Genomic DNA, 13609 nt, shown 5'->3' with positions numbered 1-13609 from the left:
TGAGCAAGTTCAGTAGCTTTTTATCTTTTTTATTAAAGATTATTTTTCTGTCTCTGTAAGATCCACAGAAAAATAAGGATGTGGTTGTATTGTTTGAGCACAAAGAGTTAAACAAAGGAAGTCTCCAGTCTGCAGATAGAAACAAAAGTATATATTGGCAGTACTCAGTGCAACCATTCATAATGCAGTTAAATTTTAGCAGAGTTGGGGTTGAAGTTCGGAACTACTGATGATTACATTTTGGAAGCCAACCTGTTAAAGAAAAAAAAAAAGGAAGGTTTCAGTATCAATCTGAAGGTTTGTAACTACAAACAAGTACAAACCATTAGTTGCTTGTAGATGAAATTGTATATTTTATCTTCTCTCTAAACGTTCTGAAGCTCATTTGCCAACTTACCTGTTCTTTGGTGAGTGGCCTGAACAATTTTTTTCAGTTGTTTCAGATCTCCATACAGGTCTGGCATTGGTACTAAGTGGAAAAAAACAAAAAAGAGAGAGAGAAAAAATTTAATTTCAGTTAATTAAAACATTCCTCCTATTACCTCGGCTGCCTTGTTCTTCATCCCTGGCTAGTCTAGAAACAACCTTCGTGCTGTGATTTGTGGTTTATGAGTGTATGATTTTTGGTGTTCTCAAAACTGTCCCATAAATTTAGATAATTTATGGGAAAGAAGAATTATTTATTTAGTGCTTTACTAAGAAAGTCATTAAAAGGAACAAAAGTAGATGAAAGCAGTCAGAGCATACACACATGAAGCCTGGCAAAATAAGGTTCTATTATTTAATAAAATAAAAAAACCCTCAAAAGCTTTACGGGCACTTAGTAATCCTTTGACTGCATATTAGATAAGTGCAGCTTTGCATTAAAAATAACTTCTTACTACTGTTGGATCTAAAGCTTTCATGGATTTTTATTACTGCAGTGTTTGGGCTTTTCCATTTCATTTCTATGCACAGAAACAGCACGGCTGGGCAAAAGTGGAGATAGATATGGTTATTTGATTTTATTTAGCTCTCATTTTAAGAAATCTGTTTTGTAATCCTGATTTCAAGTAGTATTTCAGACAACGATGGTGGAAACAGAGATAACTACTATCAGACAGTGGTGATCTTCCTCAAAGAAACCTGTAGTTCTCTTCTTCCTTCTTTCTTCCTGGATCCACACCAGTAGCAATTAATTCCTGATGACCCCTTCAATGATGGATCTTTGATAAGACAGTTAGTTAAATGGCTTTTATCATCCAGCACGCCGAGTGGGCACAAAACCAATTTTGCCCTCACTATCAGTTTGACATCACTGATTTGTTCCTATAGTCTCTGATTTGAGGTTCATTTAGTTAACACAGGAAGAGTAAAAGGGATGACCACAATTTCCTTCTTCAGGCATGTGGTCCATTTCATATGTAAGCTCCAGAATTAAATTACTTATGAAGTTGTGTTGGTTCAAAGGATATGACATTTAATTTGGCAACTAGGTAATGTTTTTCGTAAGCCTAAAACATGAAAGCATGGGTAATAATTGTGACAAAAGTAAAGGGCTGAAATTTTAGTCTACCAGTGTTTTCTTTTAAGTAATTGTGGTGGCATTCTTTAATTTTGTAATGTGCAATTTTAAGAGTGTGGGAAGTCGAATTTTTGTGACTCTGCCTTCATTTCTAATCTCTTTGTGAATGAAAAGCTATATACAGGCACAAATCCAGCAGCTTAATTCTCCATCTGATTAGAGCAATGTTACCAACCTGATAGGTTGAAAACAGCCAAGATCCATGCAGTGGCTTAGCCTCCTGGGAGGCAGAGTAATAACAATCAAATGAAGACATATTAAAATGTAATATTACTTCCTCTCCGTGGGGACTGTATAAGAATCATAGCCAGGAACTATTCTTGTCAGCTGATTCTGTTTCGCTCGCTGATTCCCTACCTCTGCATTTATGACTAATGCATTTCATACAATAAACAGAGCTTGTGAAGTTTTAAAAGCAAATAAATGTAAAAGACCATACATTGATTTACATGATTTCCATATATATATGTATGTATATATATTATTTTTTAAACAAGAGAAGGCAGAACTGGTATTATATGCCTCGGTCTGAATAATTTCCTTACCTCTTATGGTAAGTGAGGTGATATATGAACTGAAAATGTACATTAACTTCTCCAAAATAAGAATACATCAGCAGACTCTTAACCATAATTTCATAAGAATTCAGTTTTTCTGAAAGTTGAAACCCCAAACTTAAATTCATTATAAAATGACAGCTGCTGTTGACTTCAAGGAATACAGGCACACACTATTAATACAGGGCTCAAGCATCATTCTTAACTTACTGCTGAAAATGTATTGCCTGTAAATTATTTTGATTTTGTCAGGAAGTATTAACAAAGATTTTAGGGCCATTCTATGTGTTTATTTGTAGATATGGATAAACTGTTGACTGAATAATTTAGTGTGTTTTTGACTATAATTAATAGAAGTTTTGCCATTGACACCAGTGGAACAGGACAGCTCTCAGAGACTCAGAGATACCTATCCATCAAAAGATGAAAAAATGTTTTGTTAGCTGATTAGCAACATTGTACTTTTTTTCAGTTTCCTATATGCTGCTGTATTACTATGAAGTGTGTGATGCTGAGAACATTTCATACTCATGAACAACTTTGTCTTAATCATTGATTATGTTTAGTAATGTTAGTATTTAAGTAGCATCTGTTCTTCTTAACAGAGAGTCATATATGGTAATTCATGTGTTAGTAAATGCTTCTAAAATACATCCACATTCAGACCCAAAAATTAAAAAAAAAGGACTTTTTTTCCTGAATGGAAGTTCTAAAATTTGATCACATAAACACACCTGAAAGTAGCATTTCCCTTTTAAACATGATGAATTAGTGTTATGTTTCTGCGTTTATACCCTAAACAGATAGGTTTTTTTTTTTTTTTTTTAATATTATATCAACGTAACCAGAACTCCAGGTACAGGGTTACTTTGCTGAAGTATGAGCGTAATGGAGGAGCTTGGATCATAGTGGGTATAATTTTCACTTGGAGATCAATATAGAAGGACAGCTGCAAGTGTTTGAGGAATATTTTATACTTGCTGCCTTGTCTGACTTACGCACACTAAACTGTCAAGGGGTATTAGCAGCATAAAACTGTTTTCTCTGATGTCCCAGATTACTTCTCTCTCTCCATGCAGCTTTTTGAAGCTTAAAACTATGTGTTTAAAACTACCCATTTTCTTCCTGGTACACCAGGGATACGGGAGGTTATATTTCGATAGTCTTAATGAATTTTGAAAAATAATTTCCTCTAGTGGCCTTGGGTAATCGTTGGTTTAATTACAGGGAGAAGCTGAGACTGAAACTTCGCTTTATCACTGAAACTCTCCTCTTTGAAAATTCTCCACTTCTCAGGATGTAGCACTCTCTACTCTGAGCTATAACATAGGCTTTCAGAAAACCCCTTGAAGAACTGTGGAAAAGTGAATACTTCTGCAGATTCATTCATCTAACATCAAAGCTAGGGAAGCATTCTTTTAGCAAGCGAGGCAGTTTGAGCTCTTACAGGCACACAACCAGAGTTATTGTACATGTGGGCCTTCATTTGCAGACTGTATTTGAAGTAATTTTGCATTCTTTTTGCCATCTTACTTTCTTATTCTATGCTGAGGTCAGACTGCGTCCTCTGCATCTTATTGTGGTCTCCTGCACTGTAGGTTAAATGGATACGCTTTTAAAGAATAAAAAGGCATTGATGTTCAGAAGAATCAGCACTTGATTCAATTAAAATCAAGTAGAAGGTGTTTAAAGAGATGTGAACCCCCATAGCCGAGATTAAAAAGCAAAGAATAACAACAAAGCAAGACAAAGTCAGTGTTTATTAGTTGTGCTTTCAGCTGATGCTCAGCTTTGGTATTGCTATTTAGTACTTTTTTTCCCCTGTCCTTGTGCTGGTACATTGGCAAATAGGTCATAAAAAACACTTTCAGCAAAGACACATTTGATTTATGTCCAGAACTGGTTCTTAGTATTGATTTTTTTCCCCTCTGGAAAAAAACAAAAGAAAACAAAACTATATGTCTCCATTATTTTCTGAGCCCAGCAATGCAGTGGCACATTTCAGACCTGCTTTTATCTTAAATTACTCATTGTGCTTTTTTATATTTTAAACAGGTTTTTTGAAAGTTGGAAAAAAAAGTTGTTTGGGGTACTTCCATGGTCACGCTTTTACAGTGGGGAGGGACACAAGAGGAGGAGCTGGGAGGCACCACACTTAAGGAGAAAGGACTTGTAGGGCAAGAAAGCCCCACAAGGGAAGTTTGTATGGTGGCTGTAATTTGAGTTAGTTACAAAAGAGGCAGAAGGGGAACAAAACCAAGAGGTAGATCAAAGGCTAGGAAGCAGGGTTCAGCGGTATGGGGTTTATATCTTTACGGCTAGAGAGAAGATTAGAGCAAGAAAAATACTGCCATGGGGCTAGGAAGACATTGTGAAGGAAAAAGGAAATATACATCGACTGCATTTGAAAGAAAATCCCCAAGGAAGGTGAAAGAGAAGGAAGGAGAATTAAAAACAAAAATCTGAACAGTGTGAAGCCCTTGTTAAATTAGATCCCTAGCTCAAAAGAGAGAGGCTGGAAGGAGAAAAGTGCTGTTTAAGCAGTTCATCAGAGCCACGGCAAGCAGCGAGCTCTGTATCTCTTTTTTCCCCCTTTGTTTTGTTTTCAGTCGGTGGCCTGGAATGGGTGTGTGTGCCTGCCTCCGTTTGTGTGTGTGCTTCAGCACTGGGATAAATAGCTCCAAGAAGTGGCGAGGGGACAAGATGAAATAGATCCGGGATCCGCACACACTCGCAGGGGCTGCAGCGCTGTTGTTCGCCTGCCTGGCTCATGGCAGTGTTTACTCTCAGGATGGCGAGCGTAGTGCGTGAGCCTGACCTGGTCTTTATGCTCCAAATATACAGTGCAAGACAGCCAGTGTGAGGAAAAAAAAAATCCGGTGTGTTCCCTAAATAGTGACGATGGAGCAACCTGACCACGATGTGTAAGCTTTGCCACCGTTACAGTGACGCCAGTGCACACATCTAACCGAGCTCCCACTCACCCCGGTCCCCGGGGTGGTGCGGCTGCAGTGCTCACAGCTCAGGAGCTGCTGAGCTTTTCTCCAGCAGCTGGTTGGGTTTGTAACCAACGGCTGGCTCCGTGCTGCTCTGGGCTGGAGCATGCACGCGCGTACCCCTAGACTGTGTGACTCAACGTTTTGGATTCTCCAGGGGAGTTGTGCTTCGCACACAAATCACTTTACAATGTCAGCTCGCAGTGGGGTTGCACGTAGCATAAGCATGAACAATATAGACGCAGGGGAAAGCACCCATTTGTTTGTGTAAGTGAAAAGGTTTCTGTGAGAATAGAAGGTGTCTCCCCACCCCCCCGCCCCCGCCTCCACAAATGCTCCTGAACACTGAGAAAAGTAAGATCATACTTTAAAATATTAAATGGTTTTCCAATCAGTGCAGAATCTCAGCTTTCACCTGGGTCTTTTGTATGTGTTCACTTCTTCCAGCAGGAGATTTGTAATAGAGGAAGCAGGTGTAACATGGTGATTATAAAGACACAGCTTTAAAAAAAAGAGGTGAATTTTCAGTGCTTTGCTCCTTTGAGTCTGCCAGGGCTTCCTTTTCAGCTGACTCCATCACCTTTTAGGAAGGTGCTGTGTTTTTGTCCAAGCCAGTCAGTCAGTCAGTTGTGCATAGAAAAAAAGTTGCTGGGTAAATTTGAAACCTTGATAACACATTCCTCCATTTATATATATTGTACAGCTTACCAATGTATTCATTCCTTTGGCTTTCAACATTTCACAACTTTCCGTAGGTCAAGCTGAGCAACAAGAACAGCTCCTGGTAGATTAAAAGACTTTATGCTTTTTAGACACTCATGTTCACATCACTTTGCCTGTTGATTTCCTGATTTTTATTTTTATTTTTATTTTTATTTATTTTTAATCAGCAACATCAAATGGGTCTTTGGAGGGCCTGGATAACCAGGAGGGAGGGGTGTGCCAGACAAAAACCATGAAGATCCTCATGAAAGTTGGACAAGGTAAAGACCATCTGCTGTTTCATGAAATCACTTTGATCAGTCCCAGTACCCTTTTAGTTTTCAGGCTTCTTTTAATAGTGTAGAACAGAGAGCCAACCAAGTCTAGTATGGTCATTCCTCCCTCGTAGTCTGAAAGCAAAGCCTATTTTCTGTTCCTCAGCTACTGACAGATTTCTACAGGAGGAGGGTTAGTGTAATAAGATCTCTTCATTGGAGAGCTCCCTAGAAGGAAAAGTCACCTGGGAGTAACATGTTTCAGTCATTTTTATTTTTATTTTAAAAACAAAAGCCACAACTTCACTATTCAAAATTACTTAAAATAAATGAAAGGAGGGAAGCTAATATTTCTATAGTTTGCTTGTTATAAATTCTATTTACAGAGAGGTTTTTGTTCATTGTCTCTTTTCATATATAGATAACCTATTGTGCAGAAAGAAAGAATTATTCTTCTAAGTAGAAGTTGGTTTAGTAGTCAATCAGCTTCCTCAGTTAAACTGAAATGTCATCTGCAAAGCTTTTCTTGCCAGTTACAGGAATCCCTATAGTTTCTGCAGATGGCCTCACAATTTAAACCTCTGAAATAACTAATATAACCACTTTGCTTTAAAAGGAAAATTACACTCTTATATCTCATAGTCCTTTGCATAAAGATTCTTCTGTTCAAAGCTATTCATGTCTCATGATAAATATAACCAGGTTATAAAGCTTAATATCATCAAACGTCTAAGTTGCAGTGAATCATTTTTCTTTCTCACAGATCCCAATTCTGCTGGGTTACCTCGGAATACGGATCCAACTAAACGCCCAGAGCAGGAAGCTGGTACCAATGGGAAAAGTTCCACGACGAGTCCATTTGTGAAGGATCACTCAGGTAGATATCGTGGCATTTTGACCTGGGAAATAGCTCTGACAGATTTCCTCCTTTGTCCCCAAGCTCATTTTTATTTTAGCACTGAAATGTGATAAAATAAATATTTTCATACTGAGATGAAGCAAAAATGAGTTCTGATGCTCCAATGGATAGTATCTAGGAGCTTTAAGTTTTCGCAACTGCTACTCTTCCCCCTCTTTCACTTTGCAGTTGAAGTTAATTACATCTTATAAGAATATCACTCGTTTACAGGAAAGTTTTTGGATAGGACATTCTCTAAGCAGCTTTACGATGGTAAGTGCTGCCTTACATTTAGTACTCTGGCAGATGAAAGACTCTTTCTGTCTTTCTCTTCCCGTATAATACATTATCAAGTGGTTCTCGACAGCCATTTATAAAGTTTATTTCAAGGCACCTATAATTAATGCCCTGATCTTTTAACCTATCGTATAAAGTCTATGCATGAATGACTGGTCCTTCAGTAAATTAAAAGTTTTTTTTTTTTTTTTTAATAATTAGCTTAACAAGATAAACTGATGGTTCCAAACAAATATCTTCAAGATGAATTTTGCACATTAGGTGAATGAGATAAAAAGCCCAACTCTTAAGACACAAGGTCTCTGGAAGAAAATTCTGTGAATTTGGAATGTTACAAAGCAAAACTTGCTGGCAATTGATTTTGGGGTTCTCAAAAATGGCTTCAAATTTTCCTTGCTAGCTACATCATTTGTTACCAGGCTAATGAATCTTTGATGCGGCAGTTGTTGCGTGGGCTTCAGCAATTTCATACTAAGGTTACAGTTGGAAAAGTTCATAGTTATGTGAACTTAGCATCTGTAGCATTATTCCTCTGGAAGTGAGCATCAAGAGAGGGAAGAGTTATTTCAAACTTTCAAGTGAGAAAGTGTCAAGTGAGCATTCATTTAATTCTTGTGACAAACTGATAATGTGATGGCATCCAACTTCCATATATGTGTGTGTGTGTTTGTTTTTTAATAAGCGTAAGTTAGGTAATACACACAGATATATGTTATAACCATTTTGCCTATCTCCCACACTGCCTCAAGCTCCTTTGTTTCATTCGCAAGCAAGAAGAGTCTACATCATAAATAGGCACAGAGGGCTGTTTAACTTAAATCAATATCTAAAAAATAAAATAGCAGAACTGTGTGACACTAAACAGTGCCAGTTGTCCTGAGAACTGTCATTTCCCTGTGTTACTGCCTCCTTGCAGTCCTGTCCCACCCCTCTTGAGCTGGCTAGCATCTGTTAAAAGATGCGGTGTGCATCAAAGGCTGCCTTGTCAGTGCCAGTCCCTGCTGCTGATAGATGATGATGTATGAAACAGTGTGGTTTGGGAGCAGCGTAAAAGTGAGACCAGCAGACACACAGTCTTGTTTAATATTGATTGCTGACTACAGCTGTTTGCATTTAGCTATCTAACAGGGTAATTGGTTTGTCAAAGTTTAGCTGTCAGTTAATTCTTCCAGTCTTGCTTACTCTACACATTTTTAAAAAAGCATAAATTGGTTGCAGGATGGCAATAACTTTTATCTGTTATATTTCCGTTCTTTCTAGGATCTAGCACAGATGGCAGTAAGGCTGGGCATTCCAGTATACTGGGTTCAGAGGTGGCCTTATTTGCAGGGATTGCATCAGGGTGCATCATTTTCATCGTCATCATCATCACTTTGGTGGTTCTTTTATTGAAGTACCGGAGAAGACACAGGAAGCATTCCCCGCAGCACACTACAACTCTCTCACTTAGTACATTAGCCACCCCAAAACGCAGTGGCAACAACAATGGTTCTGAGCCCAGTGACATTATCATTCCTCTAAGGACTGCAGACAGTGTCTTTTGCCCCCACTATGAAAAGGTCAGCGGCGACTATGGACATCCGGTGTATATAGTTCAAGAGATGCCTCCTCAGAGTCCAGCAAACATTTATTACAAGGTCTGAGAAACACAAAACCAACTCTGTGGTACAGTTGAGTCATAGAGGAAACTTACTGGTCAAATGCTTTCTGTTGGGGTTTGTGATGATGCCTTGTGCGCTAGTACTGACTCAAGCACAGGGGAGAAAAGGCGACAGCTGTTTCTCCGAGAGCCAACTTGAGCTGGACAGCTTACCTAGTCTGTAGAATTCCTATCTTGGTGAATAAGTATTCACTAAAAGCTGGAAGACTTTAATGTAGAAGATACCCATTCTGATTGCTGTACTCTTGTTACATTCATCATCCTCAAAGCCATGTGCTGCAGGCATTCAGGCATGTACAAAAGCCAAGGGAAGATGGAGTGATCCGTGGATGTTAATAGTTCTAGGCATCCTGGGAAAGTGCTCTAGGATATCAAGCTTGAAATGCAATCTTCTGACTTTTGTGTGTCTCTCTCAGTGCATACTGGATTTGTCACACAGACCTTGGTGTCTAAGTAAGACTTTTAAAGTTCTCTTGCTTTTAGTCCGTCACTGTTCCATTTATTTCTGTTATCCGGGGCTCTGCCATCCTTCACGTAAGATTTCCTTTCACTCCACCTCGTGAATCACTAATGGAACATTAATGTTTGGAGATCCGTGCTCCATCCATCTGCTACAGCAGCCTCACTTGAATGGGTAATACATTTATAGAAACTGTGTTTGATAGTAAGGAGCCTTCCAGCCAAAAAGTTAGGCTGTCAACAACAAAGTCAGGAGCAGGACTGGGTGTTGGAGGGAAGGGCTGACTGCAGTTGCAACTGAATACTGCTGCCTCAAAAATAGAAGCTGGGAAGAAGAAACCATTTAGGTAGCACAGCACTTTGGTATGCTGAGTTTTGAGAGGCAAGTAGGAGACACAATAACACGCGCGGTGGATTAGGGCTGCATTTGAAGGAATTCATGGTTATCAAGTACCAGTGTGCAGAAAAAATAGTACCTTCCGTACAGTAGAACAAGGGGGTATTGTTAGTAAATGAACAGGCTTGGAGAGGACAAGACAATAGTAGGCCACTGAGGATATATTAGGGCAGGGCTGTTGTGGTACTGGCAATAAAATATACAGCTTTGAAGCTGTAGCAAAAATGTAGTCTGCTTTGGATGACTTTTAAGCAGACTCAGCTGCTATACTATCACATTATACTAAACACAGGGAAAGCATTTAAGAAAATAGCAGAGAGCCAAATCTGACCAAGATGATTATAAGCCAATGGTCAAATGAGCTGTAATTCCATTACTGGTAAAGTTGTAAAAAAACTTTGTCATCTCTAAAAATAAATCAGAATTTTTTCTGACTGAGCCTTTTGACACTTTGGTTTATTGTAGTGCTGTCCCTGCACGGTGGGTGTAGGTACTGTAACTGACACAGCAGTTCATTGGTGCTCTGTTGCAAAGTTAAAGCACATATGGCAAACCTCTTGCAGTCCATAAGAATAAAATAAATTATGACACTGAGATGGAGAAGAAAGATATGTCTTATTTATAATAGGTGTATAGAACACAAGGGATATGAGAGTTTTTCTTTCTTACTTTCTTACTTTTTTGTTTTGTTTTTTACTAATATATATTTTGAGATTGCACAGAATCTACACCAGAAGATGTGAAATTCATTTGCGGCAATTAAATAGTCTTAACTTGTCATCATTTTATACACACACACACACACACACACACACATATATGTGTATATTTATGCATATATACATGTACAATTTTAAAAAAAGGAAACTACTTCTGGGAAAAAACCAACAACCATTCCAAAATAACAATAATGAGAGCATATACAAAAAGACCTAAAGCCCTTTAAAGGCATCTCATATAACAGTAAACTAGGAAATAAAAGGCCCAGAATATCAGAAAATCAAATGTTACTGCATTGCATATTTAACAATGACAAGGTGTTCTGGCATTTATTTTCTGTGTTTTGTTTTCCCTTGCCTTATGGGCTGAAGTGTTCTGTAGATTTCATCAAGATTCATAGAGGGGGGTTTCAGGTTAAAGTTTTCTCTTTAGCATGGTTATTCCCCTAAAGTCCCCGCCCTGGGGGGAAAAGAAAAAAAAAAAACTACTTTTTTATGTGCTATGCAAAATAGACATTTCTAACATAGTCATGTTACTATGGTAACACTTTGCTTTCTGATTTGGAAAGAAAATGTAGCAACAGCATTTTAGGGTTCTCAGGCCTCCAGTGAGCACCTGAAAGAAAAAAAAACAAAAAAAAACAAAAAAAACTGTCATAGAAATGATTACTCTCTCTGTTTCCTGAACCTGAAAATGATGTTGGGATGTTGGTCCAAAAGAGAGAAACAAAACAAAAAATCCCAACCCATGGTTCTGTGGAAGGTTACCATGGTGACTAACTACAGTACATATGTAATTCTTTTCAGCAACCCTTCCTTTCTGTGAATCCATCCATACAAGGTTCTCTTGTAAGTCATTAAGATTTTATTTGGGGGAGGGGGAGAAAGGGAAAAGAGGGGGTTACTGATTCTGATTTTTATTAAATCAAATCTGTGCTTCATCAGTTGGCTACATTCTAGTTATGTACTAAACTGTGAAAAAAATCAGATGAATTGCTGAAGAGCAACCTGCAACCAATTGAAAAAAAATGTGCTGTGCGTCTGTTTTGTGTCTGGTGCAGAATTATGACAATCTACCAACTGTTCCTTTATTTGACGTTGGTTCAGCTTTGAAAAGTTACTGTAAATGCCTTGCTTGTATGATCATCCCTAGTCACCCGACTTGGAATTTGCACCATCATGTCTAAGTGAAGATGCTGTAAATAGGTTCAGATTTACTGTATATGGATTTGGGGTGTTACAGTAGCCTTATTTGCCTTTTTAAATAAAAAAAAAATACACATGAAAACAAGACAAAAATGGCTTTTCTTAATCAGATTGTGTATATAGAGCAATGTTGTTTTTTTACAAAGTCTGAGCAAGATGTTTTGTATAAAATTTGAATTTTGCAATGTATTTAGCTACAGCTTGTTTAAAGGCAGTGTCATTCCCCTTTGCACTGTATTGAGGAAAAAAATGGTATAAAAGGTTGCCAAATTGCCGCATATTTGTGCTGAAATTGTGTACCATGAATATTTATTTAAGAATTTCTTTGTCCAGTTTGTAAGTAACACAGTATTATGCTTGAGTTATAAATAATTTCTTCTTTCTTTGTTTTTTTTGTTTTTGTTTTGTTTTGTTTTTAAACTAGCCGGTCATAATTTTGAAATCTGCTTTAGTTCCACATTGCAATTAGCTCCCAGAAAATGAAAATTATGAGAATCACATTCCACGTCTGTTTCAAACTGAATTTGTTCTTAAAAAAATAAAATATTTTTTTCCTATGGAAACCTTGCCTTCTAAGTATTTTATTCTTTTTTTTTTTTGCCATTTTATTTTTCTTTTTTAAAAGATATAAATAAGAAAAACACCAAGCCTCCCTCCCTCTGTCCCTCCATCGCTCCCTCCTTCTCTCCCTCTCTTTTCTCTCTCTCTCTCTCTCACCTTCTTTCTCTCTCCACCCTGATTGCTGGTGGTTTCTAAAGAAAGAAAGCGCCTTATAATATACTGACTTCTGTAAACCTACTTCTTTTCCAGACTTTCTCTTATGTATATCATCAGATTATTAAATCCATGTAGGGGTCTTACGCCCTTTGAAGTCAGTGGGCTTGTAGCAGGTGCAGTAGCCAAGCCAGCTAGGAGATGAGATTATACCCATGCAGGTAATACCCAGAAATGATGGGATGGGGTTATATTGTGGGCAGAGCAAGAGAAACAAATATACCTGAACCCTTCTGGCCACTGTTGCTCTCCTCGCTGCTGCTGAGGAAAAGAAGCGGCCAGGCTGAGGTGGTGGAGGTGAGCAAGAGGGGACGGGAGATGGAAAAAGCTGGCAGAAATAGGGAAGGGGTAGAAATGCCAAGAGGCCAAAATGTCTCTATATGTTCTTTCAATGGGGCTTTGCAGTACCCTGTCCCTGCTTTGCCGCTATGAGTAAGTACTCTGAAACCACAGACCTATTGGTAAGAGCCAAGTTAAGGAAGGTTGGGGCCAACATGTGCAGATAATACATGCCTTACTACAAGATCTGTGGTTGTGTTGCTCTATGTCATTTTCACTAGGATAACTGATACATTTAACAAATACTTTCATTTTTAACAAAGTCCAGTCACCTTTGAAAGTGAAGCATTTTTCAGCCTGCTTGCAGCGCATAAATGGAATGGTCATCCATGGAGTAACAGGTGGGAAGGTCTAAAGAGGGGAAAGATGCATTTGTCACTTTAACAACTGATGCTAGTTTGTCATAGAGCTTTTGTTATTCATAGTGATGGTCATGTAATTCCCATTTGTCTTTCTTTTTTTTATTTTATTTTTTTCCTCTGAATAATCAGGGAAAAAATGACTGACAAAGGTAAACTTTGAGGCCCTGTGTGTGCTGCAATGCTGCAAATATTCTGAAACTGGACTTACGGAAAGCCCTAGAGACTATTGAATTGCTGGGCTAGCATGGCAACAAGGAGGCTTCTTGCTGGCAGAGCTAATGTTATTGGTCCCGTTTACAAACTCTGTAATGGGACGATCTTAGGGGGAAATTCATACATGGATGTTTAGATTCAACTTGTGAGTACATAAGGGCAAGTCACTTGGTCCAGCAGAACACTTGAGT

The 13609-nt window shown here is 38.3% G+C and overlaps 1 protein-coding gene across 1 annotated transcript in view; it reads left to right on the top strand.

Moving 5' to 3' along the window:
• The window catches only part of EFNB2 (ephrin B2), a 48860-nt gene extending 36567 nt beyond the window's left edge, over nucleotides 1-12293 (top strand). Inside the window, exons 3-5 of the mRNA XM_013954165.2 lie at nucleotides 6008-6100; nucleotides 6858-6971; nucleotides 8550-12293. Of these exons, the coding sequence (XP_013809619.1) occupies nucleotides 6008-6100; nucleotides 6858-6971; nucleotides 8550-8932 (590 nt within the window). The 3' untranslated portion in view covers nucleotides 8933-12293. The remainder of the gene's footprint in view (nucleotides 1-6007; nucleotides 6101-6857; nucleotides 6972-8549) is intronic.
• Nucleotides 12294-13609: the final 1316 nt, after the last annotated feature.

The sequence above is a fragment of the Apteryx mantelli genome, chromosome 1, assembly GCF_036417845.1.
Source record: "Apteryx mantelli isolate bAptMan1 chromosome 1, bAptMan1.hap1, whole genome shotgun sequence".
Classification (NCBI taxonomy): Eukaryota; Metazoa; Chordata; class Aves; order Apterygiformes; family Apterygidae; genus Apteryx; species Apteryx mantelli.
This window is presented reverse-complemented; position numbering and strand designations above follow the sequence as displayed.